At 40.9% G+C, this 15,684-nt stretch overlaps 1 protein-coding gene and 1 pseudogene across 1 annotated transcript in view; one reads left to right on the top strand and one right to left on the bottom strand.

The window, feature by feature from the left end:
• Positions 1-9,770: 9,770 nt before the first annotated feature.
• On the top strand, positions 9,771-10,853 carry LOC101097126 (annotated as a pseudogene).
• Positions 10,854-12,402: 1,549 nt separating this feature from the next.
• Positions 12,403-15,684, bottom strand: part of TRAM1 (translocation associated membrane protein 1) — a 32,885-nt gene continuing 29,603 nt past the window's right edge. The window contains exon 11 of the mRNA XM_023248676.2: positions 12,403-13,974. Coding sequence (XP_023104444.1) covers positions 13,901-13,974 — 74 coding nt within the window. The 3' untranslated portion in view covers positions 12,403-13,900. The remainder of the gene's footprint in view (positions 13,975-15,684) is intronic.

Consider the following 15,684-nt stretch of genomic DNA (forward strand, 5'->3'; position numbering starts at 1 on the left):
GCCTGAGGTTTGCTCTCATAGACTGGGTGTTACCCTCTTGGGCTCCATCTCCCTTGGCTTTGCCATCTTCATGCCTTCTAGGCTCCCTCATAGCTAGATCCTTGCTCACTGGATGTTGTGGCTGCCTTCGCTATGACACGGAAGAACACATTCAGTTTCCATTGGAGCCTTTCTGCATAATTTTTGGGAAATTCAAGAAGAGATTAAAAAGGGGGGGGACATAAAAGAACAGAAAAGTGCTTTAGATTTCTGTTTCCTAATTTCCCTTCAAGAAATCTCATCATTTGAGGCTTCCTCAATGGGTGAGTAGCTTGGATTTTGCCCGAGCTCATCACGTATTGATATGTATTTGCCAAATTCTATGGTTGGGCATGATACCTGAGAGCACAGGATCCAAATGAACTAAGTTTGTATTATTTTTTCAATGTTTGCCTATTTCCAAAAATTTAAATCAAATTCACGGAGCCTTGAATAAAACAGTACACCAGCAAAAAAAATAAAAAATAAAAATAAATAAATGCCCTGAAGGTGAAAAAAAAGGAACCTGCTGTTTGATTTACATCATTTTATTAATGGGTTAGTCAACATTTACTCAGAACCTACTGGGCACAGAATGTAATAGACATGTGGGAAAATTACAAACGATATGGGAAGATATTTTTTCTGCCAACTGATTTAGTCTAACGAAAGACACCAACTAAAGACATTTGAGAACAGCTAAGAACACAAATAATGGGAACCTGCGATGTTTGCTAAGGACACATTAGTTTCAATTGTCTCTGAGTGATGAAGGGCTGGCTCAATGAGCGTGTCCTGAGACCCATGTTGCAACGAAGCATTCCACTGGGGATGTCGTGGCACCTCCTTGGCCAAAACAGTCCGACTGCAGACCTCACCTCTCTCAGCCACTGCAGGAACAACCAAACAGCTAAATGTGGTGACCTTCAAGGGCTGGTTTCATACCCATCATACCTGATTTTACTTAACTGATAACACAGTTGTGGCCATTTGGGGATTTTTGCCACAGGCTTTGTAACTATATCAGCTCAGCGCTCTTCCATCTTCTTTAAAGTCAGAAGAAACAGATGTGACACTTAGCTTTGAAGACGCCACTGGCAACAGTTTCTCTGTGCCTCTAGTTGGCCGGCTCACATTTTTGTGGATTTCATGTGGAATTAAGCATCGCTCTGGATAAATCTGATTTTTTTCAAGGAGAATGTAGACTCCTGATCTGTGCATCCTGCTGGCAAAAATCTGGAAAGCTGCCGATGATCTGGCCGAGAACTCTGTTTTGAATGAGAAAGCCTAAAGCGTGGCTCCTGACTTGACCTCAGTGTTTCTAGATCCATTGGGAACTGTCGTGTTTATAACTACCTGTTCTTTTGAGTGGACTGCCTTTGAGGCCCACTTAGTGGCTCTGAACAACGCATCTCAGAACACCTGTGTGGAAGGACCAGTTCTGCCTTAAATCCATTATACATCAATATTTTTACAAATAATAATAAATAACATAAATAGAAAAAAAATCCTCCAAAGACATACAAAACATAAGCTCAATTTCTTCCTTCCTTTCTTTCCTTCTTTCTTCCTTCCTTTCTTTCTTCTTTCTTTCTTTCTTTCTTTCTTTCTTTCTTTCTTTCTTCTTTCTTTCTTCCTTCCTTCCTTCCTTCCTTTCTTTCTTCTTTCTTTCTTCCTTCCTTCCTTCCTTCCTTCCTTCCTTCCTTCCTTTCTTTCTTTCTCCTTTCTTTCTTTCTTCTTTCTTCTTTCTTTCTTTCTTTCTTTCTTTCTTTCTTTCTTCTTTCTTTCTTTCTTTCTTCTTTCTTTCTTCCTTCCTTCCTTTCTTTCTCCTTTCTTTCTTTTTTCTTTCTTTCTTTCTTTCTTTCTTTCTTTCTTTCTTTCTTTCCAGATTCGGCAGACATAAAACCATTCTGCCATATTGCCAAAAAAGTTCTAAATGCTTAGTTTGTTTCCGTACTTATCTCACTGCAGACGGGTTACAAACAATTTGCAGAATGGAACAGGAACTGGTCCCTGGGTTGTAGTCGAAGCAGCACTGGCTTGAAAGATGAGGGGGCTGTGAATTATTTTCAGAGTAGGAGCCTTTAAGCTAATTGTTAAGGAGCCAGAGAGCAGCCCCCTTTTAGTTGATTCCCTGTAGCCTTTTGCTCTGACTTAAACCAGAACTTGCAAATGTGAAATCAACAATGCTCCCTCGGCCTGAAAACCAGCTCCCATTTCTCTTGGTCTCCCAGCTGGGACGCAGGCTCCTCTGGACACGTCCATAGAGCTATTTAGTGCAGCGTCTTACCTCTTTGACTAACCCACAAGATCTGCCTCAATAGTACTCAATAACATGGTGAGGAGGAACAGCATGATAATTCTAAGCATACGCACTGGGGCACGTGACCCCATCAGATTCACAAATACTGCTGAGAGTGTCCCAAGAAATTTTGCTCGGTCACCAGTATCTTCACAGGAGAAAGACTTGTTGAGAAAACCCAAGCAGGGTAAAAGATAAATACAGTCAATCGCTAGACCCGGCACAGTATTCGCACCTTCAGGCCGTGATTCTCCATGGGAAGATTTGGGAGAAGCCTTGGCACCAAGGACGGAACCGATGTCCCGAGGCCCCGCCCTTCCTGCCACCCCCACCCAATGGCCCGAGTGTCCTGGTTGGGCCTCCCTCACTCTCTGCCCGAGTTATTCATCTGGAGCTTCTTAGCTCGGGGGTAGTTTTCTCAGAGAGGCCTTTCCTCCTCCTGCCGGTGTCCTCTCTTTACAAGCCAGGGATTTCTCCCTTTCTACAGCTTATGATTTCTCATTGTATTTTCGTGCATGGCTCCTTGTGTTGACACTGGAAGCCGGGGAGGGCGGGAATCCTGCCGTGTTGTCCCCTCTGCAGGTACCGCGATTGGCACAGTGCTTGCAACCCACGCCCTAAACGGCTGCTTAGTGACAGCCCGGCCACAACAACCACGCTCCGTGTAACCTTTTCTTTTCTCTCTCGATTTTGCTCGTCACCTTTTCATTACATGGGTTTGATAGAGTGGAATCCTAAAGTGACCTCACTTTGTTTCGTAGTCCCTTCAAACCCACTCTGTGGGTTCCTTCTTTCCTGCCCCTGAGGGGGATGTCAGGCAGGTCCGATAGCTTGTACAGTTAGTCGTAGGTCATAAAAAGTCGCTTGCAGGGGCGGCTGGTTGGCCCAGGCAATTAGGTGGCCGACTCTTGATTTCGGCTCAGGTCATGATCTCACAGACCTTCGTGGGATGGAGCCCTGCATCAGGCTCTGCAATGACAGTGCAGAGCCTGCTTATGATTCACTCTTCCTTTCTCTCTGCCCCTCCCCTGCCCATGCGTGTATGCTCTCTCTCTCTCTCTCAAAATAAATAAACTTAAAAAAAAAGTCACTTGCAGTCACAAGAGCTGATATATTCGTAGTTACAGCTGAAACCGGGGGCCTGAGGAAAATCTGTGAATGTTTGCCCAAACTTGGCCTCTCTGGCGGGCCCCGTGCACAGTAGTCCAGGAAGGCCCTCACATGGCGCTCAGTGAGGTCAGGGCTGGGGGCAACGTGCCGGCACCCCCACCGCCCTCGCCTGCACTTTTCCAATTTGGATTTTCCGCAGGCTGGGGCAGGGCGGTGAGCTGCAAAACTGCGCTCACAACCTCTCCCCACGTGCTGGGAGAGGTCCAGCATCTGCTGTCCACGTGGGAGCTGAGGCCACACAAGGAGCCCACCAGATCCTTCTAGGCCTTAGGTCCATAAGCGAAAATGAGGCAGAGGGAACCCGGTAACATCCTGTTTGCTCTTCTCTGAGGGCACCGAGACTTCCAAGGAAACAAAGTCGACCAACTCTTTTCAGGCTTTCTTTTTTCTTCTTTGCACCTTTGGACACTGCTGACCATGTCCTCCTGAAGTCCCTTTGCTTGGTTTCCATGGCCTCTGGCATCTCTTCACCTCTTTCCATTCCCCTCTCAGGCTCCCCCAAGGATTTGTCTCTCAATGATTTTTCCTGACACCTCCATGTCCCCAAGTTGTGGGCTCAATCTCTTTCAAGCCATAGTTGATGCCTTTTTTCACCGATTTATGAATTCATTCATTCATTCATTCATCCACGCATTCATTCATCATCTTACACTGTACATGAAGCCTGAAGTAAATTCTCATGATTCAAAACTCAACCTTAGGGTCATTTTCTGAAAAAAGCCTTTCAGCAGCCAGAGAGTCCGGCTCAAGTTCAGCCTTACCTCTGAGGTACCTGGTACTTACCCCTGCTCTAGAACTTTCCCCATTGCTGATATTATTGTCTGGGATGTCTGCTTCTCACACTGGACTGAGAGCCCTTGAAGGTAGGGACTGTGTTCTAGGAATTTCTGCATTCTCATAACATCCAGAAAAAAGTGTATTCGTGTTCATTGAATAAAATAAATAAGCGATTTTACTTTACACGATTAATAATCTACAATTAGAGATAACCTGATCTTTGTGAAACTCTTTGGAAGGAAGAACACTGAAGATCAAATAAAATGGTCGTCTTCCAAGGACAGGCTTGGCTGGAGGAGAGGTGTGTTAGAACATAGTGAAGAACAGGTTCTCGATCAAAGACCTATGTTCAAAGCCCGGCTTTGTCACTTACTGAGTCACTTCATCTTTCTGAGTTTCAGTGTCTGTAAAATGGGGCTAAGAATGGTCCATACCTATTCATAGGGTTCCTGTGGAGGATCAAAATGAGGGGGTTGGGAAAGCACTTAAAAATAATAATGGGGGGGGTGCCCCCGTCTTTTATATTTAATAATAATGGGGGGTGCCCCTGTTTAGAATATTTAAAATAAATATTCTAAAATTATTTATTTTAGAATCAATAAAGTACAATATTATTGTGCCTTATGGAAAAAAAGATTGTGGAGGATAAAGAATGGACTGTGGGAGGGTATTTTGGGGACAGAGGTAGGAGAGGTTGGGCCTTTGCTATAGGAGAATATAAAAATGCAATTGTCTTTTCCCCATCTCTTCCCTTTCAGAAGACACTGGAACCCTACTGCACGTGGGGAAAGATGAAGGTACAGTGTAATTACTCTAAGCTATCCTGCCAAGAATGGACACGTGGAGAGCTAACGGAGAGTCAGAGCAGAGAAGGAGCCCATCAAAACTAAGCTTCTCTGGAATGAGAATCACTACGTGTAAAAAAAAAATATCCTACATAACTGATCGTCTCAGGTCTGCAGGCAATTGGTAATATCAGGAAGAAACAAATTTCTAATGCTTTTAAAGCCAAATTCAGATCCATGAGTGAAGTTCCGGACCTACATTCAACTCGGTCTCCCTCCCCAAACCCCCACCCCCACCCCCCCCCGCACCATCGGCCATTCTAGCGCATCAAATCACAGTAAGGCACAGGTCTTCTGTTTGGAATTCTGAAGCTCAATGTGTGAAATGTAAGAGTACTATTTTAGATGCAAGTGCAGATCCTGGAAAACAGCTGAAATAATCAATGCAAAAAAAAAAAAAAATCACAGGCTGAAAGTCTCTCTTTTAGTAGAGAATTTGCGACATTAGGTTTAAAAAAAAAAGGGAACAAATGTCAAGGGCGGCTGGGTTAATGAGTACAGAGAGTACAGCTGCTCTTACCTCTGGAGACGAGAGCGCTGACGTGGATGGAGCCAGAGCGGAAAATGAGGGTGGTGATTGCAGCAGCCCCTAACGGGCACTTGCTCCACATCAATAGATAATGGGGTGTGATTGGCACCGCCTGCCGAACTGGAGATGCTGGGCTGTAATTAGGATGTTGGCTCTCATCAAAATACAGTAAAACAAGGAGAGCAGTGATTACTCAAACCTGAAGCTATAGTCTGCAAGATGGCTTGCTTTTTAAATTCTCTATTGTTTCAGCGTTCATTAAAAGAACAAAAAAACCCCCGCAGGCCGTACAAAATTCAGATGCCATCTAATAGAATACATGAGCCGAGCCTGAGCTTTCTGTAAACGGCCAGTGTTTAGAGATGTGCTCTGTAAATTGCAATGAGAAGCACTGTAGAGCATTTCTCTTCAGAAAGAGATTCCGCTTTGCTACCTGGCCATCTCTCCATCTTCATTTTACGCGGCTCGTATTATTGTGTCTGCTCCGAAGCAGAATTGACGCACCATAGGGTAATAACAACAGGGAAAGGACTTCTGGGTGTAAACCTTGGCTTTGGATTCACTGAGGGCAGTTAACATAAATTCTCTTTGAAGATCAAGTTGAACCAAGCCTTGCTTGCTTTCTTTTGAAATGTTCAAAGCTTCTTATGTGTGTTGGGATTTACGCAGATCGGTCTTCTGACATTCCTCGTAGTCTTCTAGGCCTTAATCCTACAGAATGGAATTCACTTTTTAAAAACCACACTTATGGGGCGCCTGGGTGGCTCAGTCGGTTAAGCATCTGACTTCGGCTCGGGTCATGATCTCACGGTCCGTGAGTTCGAGCCCTGCGTCGGGCTCTGTGCTGACGGCTCAGAGCCTGGAGCCTGCTTCAGATTCTGTGTCTCCCTCTCTCTCTGACCCTCCCCCATTCATGCTCTGTCTCTCTCTGTCTCAAAAATAAATAAACATTAAAAAATAAAAAATAAAAAAAAAATAATAACCACGCTTAGGGGAGCCTGGGTGGCTCAGTTGGTTGAGCATCCGACTCCTGGTTTTGGCTCAGGTCCTGATCTCATAGTTGTGACAGCGCAGAGCCTGCTTGGGATTCTCTCTCCCTCTCCCTCTGCCCCTCCCCTGCTCGTGCGCATGTGCGCACACATACTCTCTCAAAACAAACAAAAAAACCACATTTAATTTTTTCTTCTTCATATACTTATTTACAGTATAGACATTTTCCACTTCTGACCCAAGTTACACATAACCTGTATCTTATTATTTTGTTTGTTTGTTGTGAATGAAATCAGCAAAAAAGAGAAAAGGGCCACCCTGGTTAGGAGGTCATGACTAACCTAAATTAGTCTTCTAAAATAGCATTTAAAAAAGTGTTCTCTAATCGTTCTCATAAGATAGTTTCTCATAGTTGATGAAGGAAAAAAGGATTAGTCCAGAAGTTAATCAGCAAGGACGCCATAAAGTAGTGACCTTAGTCTTCAGAGTTTAGGCTATTTCATGCATTATCCACACTTTTATGTATATCCCACACACACCATTACAGCCGGGCCTTCCGTCCACTTGTGGAATTGTAATTTGTAGGACATTTTTTTGAGATTAGTTCAAGTATATTGATAAATATTGTTTGTAATACATGTTTTTTCTTATCCCGGGTAAATATTCTCATTTCCCTGATGGAGTTTGATTCTTCCCAGTAGAAGGTAAGGCAACTCCAAGCAACTAAAAATTTTCTAGAAGTTGTACACACCACTGAAGTGAAACTATGATTTCATAAACCCTAGGTATCTGATTTAAAACTCATTCTTGGGGCACCTAGGTGGCTCAGTCGATTAAGCATCCAACTTCGACTCAGGTCATGACCTCACAGTTCGTGGGTGCAAGCCCCGCGTTGGGCTCTGGGCTGACAGCTCAGAGCCTGGAGCCTGCTTCGGGTTCTGTGTCTCCTTTGCTCTTTGCCCTTCCCCTGCTCACACATTATCTCTCTCTCCCTCTCTCAAAAATAAATAAACATTAAAAAAATTAAAAAATATCATTCTTGGAGCACCTGGGTGGCTCAGTTGGTTAGGCTTCCAACTCTTGGTTTCAGCTCTGGTCATGATTCTAGGGTCATGGGATAAGCCCTGCGTCCAACTTCACCCTGAGCGTGTGTCTCTCTCTGCCCCTCTCCCACACTTATGCTCTCTCTCTCAAATAAAAAATAAATAAAATAAAATAAAGTAAAATAAATCATTCTTTAGAAACTATATAAGCTATTTACGGCTTTTATAATTATGGTATCACAGGGGCACCTGGGTGGCTCAGTCGGTGAAGCATCCAACTTGATTTCTGCTCAGGTAGTGATCTCAGGGGTGTGAGATTGAGCCTTTCCTAGGGCTCCTTGTTGAGTGTGGAGCCTGCTTAAGATTCTGTCTCTCCCTCTCTCCCTCTGCCCCCCCCCCACTCACGTGCACACACTTTCTCTAAAAAAATTAATAAATATATAATTATGGTATCACATAAGTATAAATGATTCAGTACAGACTTGGATGTTTGATTTATGAACTTTTGTGCTAGATAAGCATGCGTGGAGTCTTGTGGTGATTAAATGACCATAATGTTGGCCTGAGCATCTCATGCGACTTTATTGGTCTGCCTGCTCAAGGGTATGTGCATTCGAGAACGGAAGTGCTCTATAACCTTGTATAATGAATCATATATGGAGAAGTAGTATCAACTAAACATACTTAATAGTATTAATCATTCCTTTACTGTGTTTGTCACAACGTTGTGAGCCTACAACTAACATCTAGTGAACATTAGGCATGGAGGAACGCAGTTTATGCGCATTATCTTAGTCTGCAGAACTACCTTGTGGTGTAGGCGCCATTATGTATCTCAGGAAACTGAGGCACAGACATTAGACCACACAGAGCTATCATTGGAGAAGTCAAGATTTGGACTCTGGTCTGCTAGTCTAACCATTTTGGGCCTGTTAATGGTAACAGAAGTCAACAAGGTTATTTATCACTTGAATTGGTTGACGTGTGAATCTTCACAAGAGACTATGTTTTTTTTTCTTTGGCTCACTTAACCTCAAAGTTACTAATAGTTATGCATGAGACTATGTGATGGGCCTAAACCTCTTAACTGCTTTTTCCTGATTTGCTTGCTTTCAGGACACCCAAATGTTTGATTTCAGCCTTAAGCCAACAAAGTATTTTCACTGAAAATAGTTAGACAAATTGGCTTAGCCTCTTCCCGAATGGTGTTGAATAAAGCTGGTTAATTTTGTAAAGCAAATCATGCTTAAACCCAGGACTGGTTTGTTTTTGTAAATAATGCCTCATTTCATCCTAGTTAGTGGATTGGGCTTCCAATGCAGTCTAACCCCATTCATTCCCTTCTCATGCCCTGGGTTACTAATCTTTCATTCTTGCAACAAATACTTGCTAATGTCTGCTTTGAAATTCCCAAACCTGTCTTGTGTTGAAGTTTTATAGTTGTTGATTAACTGAATCACCTATCACATCAAGGGTGATCTTTGGGGAGAACCGTCTGTTTAAGCATTTCCCTGGAATTTCCCCAGGATTACTTTTGAAGCCATTCCTCTATTTTCTCATTTTCATTTTTTAAAAGGTCTTATTTATTTTTGAGGAGCACAAGCAGGGGAGGGGCAGAGAGAGAGGGACAGAGGATCTGAATCGGGCTCTGTGCTGACAGCAGCGAGCCTGATGCGCGGCTTGAACTCACAAACTGCGCGATCATGACCTGAGCTGAAGTCCACACGCTCAACCGACTGAGCCACCCAGGTGCCTCTTGAAGCCGCTCCTTTAAAAGTGCAAACCAGGGGTGCCTGGGTGGCTCTGTGGTTAAGTCTCTGACTTGGGCTCAGGTCATGATCTCACAGTTTGTGAGTTCGTGACCCGTGTCAGGTCAGGAGCCTGCTTTGGATTCTGTGTCTCCCCCTTCTCTGCCCCTCCCCTGCTCGCACTCTGTCTCTATCTCTTAAGAATAAACGTTAAGAACATTTTCGTAAAATGCAAACCAGTGGGCCCTCCCTGCAGGCCGCAGCCTGACAGGCCGAGCAGCAGGCCGAGCAGCCCCCCAGGCTCCTGCCGCCTCCTCCCTCAGGTGTGGCACAGGGCCTCGCCTCACCATGCCAACAGCGGGGCACAGCGCGCTCACCTTCATGCTCGGCGCCAAAGCTGATGGTGAGACTGTTCTAAAAGGCCTCCAGTCCATTTTCCAGGAGCAAGCGATGACAGAGTCGGTGCACAACTGGCAAGACCACAGTTATTTAGCGGCCTTCGTAAACCAAAAAGGCAGCTCTGCCAATTTGAGAATTCACCCACATGGATTGGCATTGTTGGCACTTCAGAGTTATGATGGTGATTCGCAAGGCCAAGAAGTTGAGTCTTTTGAAAAAGTAGAAGAGAGAATGGAAGAACTGAAGCGATGACCACCCATGGACAGATAGTGGCCCACTGCTGATGGCTGCCTGGTTGAGTATGACACAGAGGTGCCTGGTGTAATGAAGATTCACCTTTCAGAACATTACAATTCTACACTCAAAGAAATTTGGAAATATTCTCATCCTTAAGTGGGGGTGTTAACCTGGCAGAGGGTGATTGAGGTATATCCAAACCATCGTGGGCAGTGGAAAAGACTGCAGTGGCACTGATTCTAGGGGGTGGAGATGGGGACATATGTGAAATAGTCAAACTGAATCCAGTGATGGTCACTATGGTAGAGATTGACCAAATGGTGATTGATGAATGTAAGAAATGCATGTGAAAAACACGAGGCGTCACCTTAGACAATCTTGAAAGAGCCTACTTTCAGGTTCTAATAGAAGACTATCCCAGTACTGAAGAGATACACCAAAGAGAGTTTATGTGATTCATGATTTGACAGCTGTTCCAATCTCCACATCTCCGGAAGGTTCCACATGGGAGTTTCTCAGGCTAATTCTTGACCTCTCAATGAAAGTACTGGAACAGGATAGTAAATATTTTACACATGGTAACTGTCAATTTGACAGAAGCACTGTCAACTCCATGATCAGCTCGGGAGGCTGTATTGTCCTATGGAATTCTAAGGGATCATTGATGTTCTTTCACACTTGGAATTGTGGGTATTTACACTGTTTGGTAGAAAGAACCTTGAAGACCAGTATCCCCTAATCATGCATGCTGCAAATAGCCTTCCTGACCTTCTTATGCTGTATATATCAAAATGAGTCAGGCAACAGTGAATCCTTTCAAGTTTTCTTTCTTTCTTTCTTTTTTTTTTTTTCTAATTCTTATTTTTAATTAAAAAAAAGTAAATGGGGGCACCCGGGTGGCTCTGCCGGTTAATCGCCGACTTCGGCTCAGGTCATGATCTCATGGTTTATGAGTTCGAGCCCGCATGGGGCTCTGTGCTGACAGCTCAGAGCCTGGAACCTGCTTCAGATTCTGTGTCTCCCTTTCTCTGCCCCTCCCCTGCTCGTGCTCTGTCTCTCAAAAGTAAATAAACATTAAAAAAAAAAAAAGTAAATGGAAAAAGTATATTTGGATGGGCTAGGGTGTTTCTTCTTTTTTTAAAGTCAGCTTAAAGATGAACAGACAGCACAGCGATGGCTAAATGCACTTAACCCCTAGAATGTGACTTTTGTTACTTTTTGTGTGTGTGGGCTTTTTGTTTTTGTTGTGATCATCAAGATCACAATGATTGAATTTAGTTGTTTGGAGGAATAACATCACTGTTTTGGTCTGGAGGGAAGTTCTTGATGGTGCTTCTTTCTCCCCAAATTGACTTATTAGATATTGAAATTTGGTGCTTGTAAGAGTTAAGAAAAAATGAATGGCAATGTTTCAGAGAAAAGTATAAATTAGAAAAGAAAAAAGGAAACGATCAATGTTAACTATCACTTCTTGAAAACAATTCTTACTGTTTTATGTAGACAAGCAGAACTAGTTTTCAGTGAAAACATTTGGGAACACCTTGTAGACACAGGGTGTCATTGGATATTGCTAACAAAATGTGCCACAAAAAATTTCTCATTTCTTCATCTATACAAGCTTTGTTCTGGGATTAGTTCTGGTTTTGACTGTGCAGAATTAGTGAATTTTAGAAGAATGCAGTTAATACTTTTGTTCCAGAATAGTCCACCTGGACCACCCACAACCATATTCTACAATGCAAGCAAGCAAAAAGGCATTTTACAGAGGCAAAGACTGAATCCCAAAATGGTAAAGCAACTAGTTCAAGGTTACTCAATGAATCTGACAGCTGGCGGTCCTGCATGCTTCCCATCAGGCTTCAAAGCTGACCTGAGGCCAAGTGACAATGCCATATTCTGCCATGACCTGGAGGCCAGTAAAGAAAGACTTTCCTGAGAGCATTTGGGACAAGGGGGTCTAGAGCTTATATAATTCACAAATACACTTGGGTATTTATGTGTGTCTGTGAAGTTTTAGCTACATACAAAGGATTTACACTACATATTATATCCCCATTGCAAATATTCTTGGTGCATCAGCATATCTGCATATAAAGGGTTGAAAAGTTCTGTAGTAAAGAAACACCTTTTAACTCAGCAGTCTCTGAATTTATTGACCATTTGTTTCCCTCAGTAGCTCGCATAAATTGTATGAAACTAATCACCTTTTTTTGCATAAAAGTTTTTTGGGAAAGGCTATTCTGAATGTCTGTGAAGAGTTTACTGTTTAAACATGGTACATTTAAATGAGATTATATACTAAAAGCATAAAACTTGCTAATAAAGAAAATGTCCAGGATACAGCTTGTGAAAGTAAAAATTTTATTTTGATTGATTTCTCAATGTATATAGTTCAATATAATGCCAGTTTTTAATGGCAAAAATTTGGTTCCACTGAAACTCCATGATGCTACAGAGAGCTACTACTTTTTCCAGGAAGTAAGTAAACAGCTGGAAATAGAAAGCAAAACTTTCTAGCAGCATGGCAACTTATTAAGCTGCAGACCTAACAAGCCTGCAACTTTTATACTAAAAATGGCACAAACATGAGCTGGTGACAAAAGTGAGAAATGGAGAACAAGATGTGAACACCAAAAGGAGCAGTATAGGTCCTGTGAAGACAACAAAAAACCAAATATAGCTGTAAGAATTTTTAAGGATAATTATAGAAAAGGGAACCAAATGTTTTACTCAAATGTTTTTTAGAGCCTTTCTTTAGAGATACAAATATATATATATATATTTATCCAAAAATATGTTTTATACAGATAAATGCTTCTCAATTAAAGATGGGACCAAAGCTATAGTTATAACATAAAGCACTGTCTTTTATAAGACTATTTATCCAACTCAATTTTTGATTTAAGATTAGCGCAGTGTTTTCCAAATATAATTACCCAACATTCTTTTTATAGATATAAATCAAAGTAGGCATTATTTTTAAAAAGGGTTTGTAGGTTAAACAGTATTTTTCTAAGATGCTGTGCATATAGAACTTATAACAAGCCCCATTAAGAATCATTATTAACAAACATATCAAAAAGGGCTATAGTCAACTTTGCTTCTTTATAGTAAATATTTAATTTTCTGATTTCCAGTTTATAAGTGTTGAAAATGCACAAGAAAGATTTTTCTTCACATGTAGTTTTATGTTCATATATTTTGATTCAATACATACGGCAATAAATCTCCACACATCGTAACCAATAGTATGTTTTCTTTTAAATGGGGATGTGACATTAACAACCGTTACCTATATAATAAAGCACACAATTATTTTAGCGAATTTACAAATCTTTTTCCCCAGGTGTAAAGACTACAAAAATTCCTAAAAATTAGAGGATACTCGAAAACATATTAAAGTTTGACTTCCAACTTTATAGTATTTCCATTTTACCCTGAAAGATAACTTAAAAAATATGACCTTGCTGGAAGAGGCCATCTTGCTAATATAAAAAATTGGTGACAGCAAGAAATTTTATCACTGATATGTAGAATTTTTGTAAATAGTTATCTCTCCAAATCATTAGAAAAACGTTCAAAGATAAAAAACAAAATAAAATATGGTGGTGGTCCCTAAACTATTTTGAAGGCAGGTAGCTTAGTCTAAGCTAAATATTTTTTTCACTCATAGTAATCATCCTTCCCTCAAATGCCCTTTAAAAAAATGCATGAAACAGTACAATAGCAAGAATCAAAGAGCACAAACTGTATTTTCAAGGACAGAAAAAAATCTCTAGTGCTGAAAGATATAGTAAAAAGCAGATTTCTTTGGGGACATTAATCAATTAGATTATAATTCATTATGAAGATTTCTCTTTTCTATTACGGGGAGAGTCTGCTCCATTTGAAGTTACTGTTCCGTTTACACCATTTTCTGAAAAGAGAAAAGAATCAGGGTTACTCTCTTTTCTAAAGAAATGCAAAGAATATCATCTTTATTCATAAAAGTACCTTCAGAAAAGGAAATTTAAAACCTTGTATGTATCCGTTTGTCCTTATGTAAAACTTAGTGGTAATTAATTTTTAATAGTATTTAACCAATCATAAAACCTGGCAACATGTAACACAATGAACCAAAAGTAGCAAATTAAAAAAAAAAAACTATGTCAATTGTATCTCAAAAAATATAAATTAGAAAAAGGCAATTACTATATGTAAATTTATAATTTATAAAAAATTTTAAAAAAAGTGACAGAAAACAAAAAATTCTAAAATCAATTACAAGAATTTTAAAATAGTAGTCTTAAGAGCAGTACTTTTGATAGAAATAAAGAACCTTTTCACATTTGTCTGCAAAGTTCTTAGGGATATGTTTCTTTACAATACACAGAGTCGGTATTTAGGATAATTCTTATGTTTAGGAGTGTACTATGGCTGCCTTCTTCTTCAAGTTATGATGGATATATATATACGTATGTATGTATGTATGTATGTATGTATGTGTGTGTGTGTGTATGTGTGTGTATATAACTAATGTCAGACTCATCTCTCCAAAAAGATCCATAAAAGTTGGAATACATGGGAATGCAAGCTGGTGCAGCCATTCTGAAAAACAATATGGAGGTTCCTCAAAAAACTAAAAATACAACTACCCTACGACCCAGCAATTGCACTACTAGGCGTTTATCCAAGGAATACAGGGGTGCTGTTTCGAAGGGACACATGCACCCCCATGTTTATAGCAGCACTATCAACAACAGCCAAAGGATGGAAAGAGCCCAAATGTCCATCGATGGATGAATAGATAAAGAAGATGTGGTATGTATAGACAATGGAGTCTTACTCGGCAATCAGAAAGAATGAAATCTTGCCATTTGCAACTACGTGGATGGAACTGGAGGGTATTATGCTAGGTGAAATTAGCCAGAGAAAGACAAACATCATATGACTTCACTCATATGAGGGCTTTAAGAGATAAAACAGATGAACTAAGGGAAGGGAAACCAAATAAAAACAGGGAGGGCGACAAAACAGAAGAGACCCACAAATATGGAGAACAAACTGAGGGTTACTGGAGGGGTTATGGGAGGGGGGGATGGGCTAAATGGGTAAGGGGCACTAAGGAATCTACTCCTGAAATCATTGTTGCACTATATGCTAATTAATTTGGATGTAAATTAAAAAAATAAAATTAAAAAAAAAGTTGGAATACAAAACTTGGCTGTTTGAAGACAATGAAAAAAACATACAAACAAGGCAGCTCTGTGTATTTCTCCCAATTACTGAACACGCATGCACAAAGCAAGACTCAGAGAAGTCAAGCAGAGAGCACTTCCTTTGCAAGTACAAAAGAGCTGATTGCTCTATAATAACAGGAAGAAAAAAATTTGAATTCAGAGTCTGTCAGAGAAGACAGATTGTACAAATAGTTGTTGATGTCCTAGGAATGAGGGCAAACTGGAAATGGATACTGTGACAGGATAGAATGATCTACCCATATTCAACCCAGAGCCTCTATAAACACATCTAGAGCCTACACACATTGTTATATAAAATGTCCAGTATTCAATTAAAAATTACCAGCCATCAGAAAGCAAGACCAAATGACTAAAAACCAAGAGAAAAAAAGTATGTATCAGAAATA

The sequence above is a fragment of the Felis catus genome, chromosome F2 (assembly GCF_018350175.1).
Source record: "Felis catus isolate Fca126 chromosome F2, F.catus_Fca126_mat1.0, whole genome shotgun sequence".
NCBI lineage: Eukaryota > Metazoa > Chordata > Mammalia > Carnivora > Felidae > Felis > Felis catus.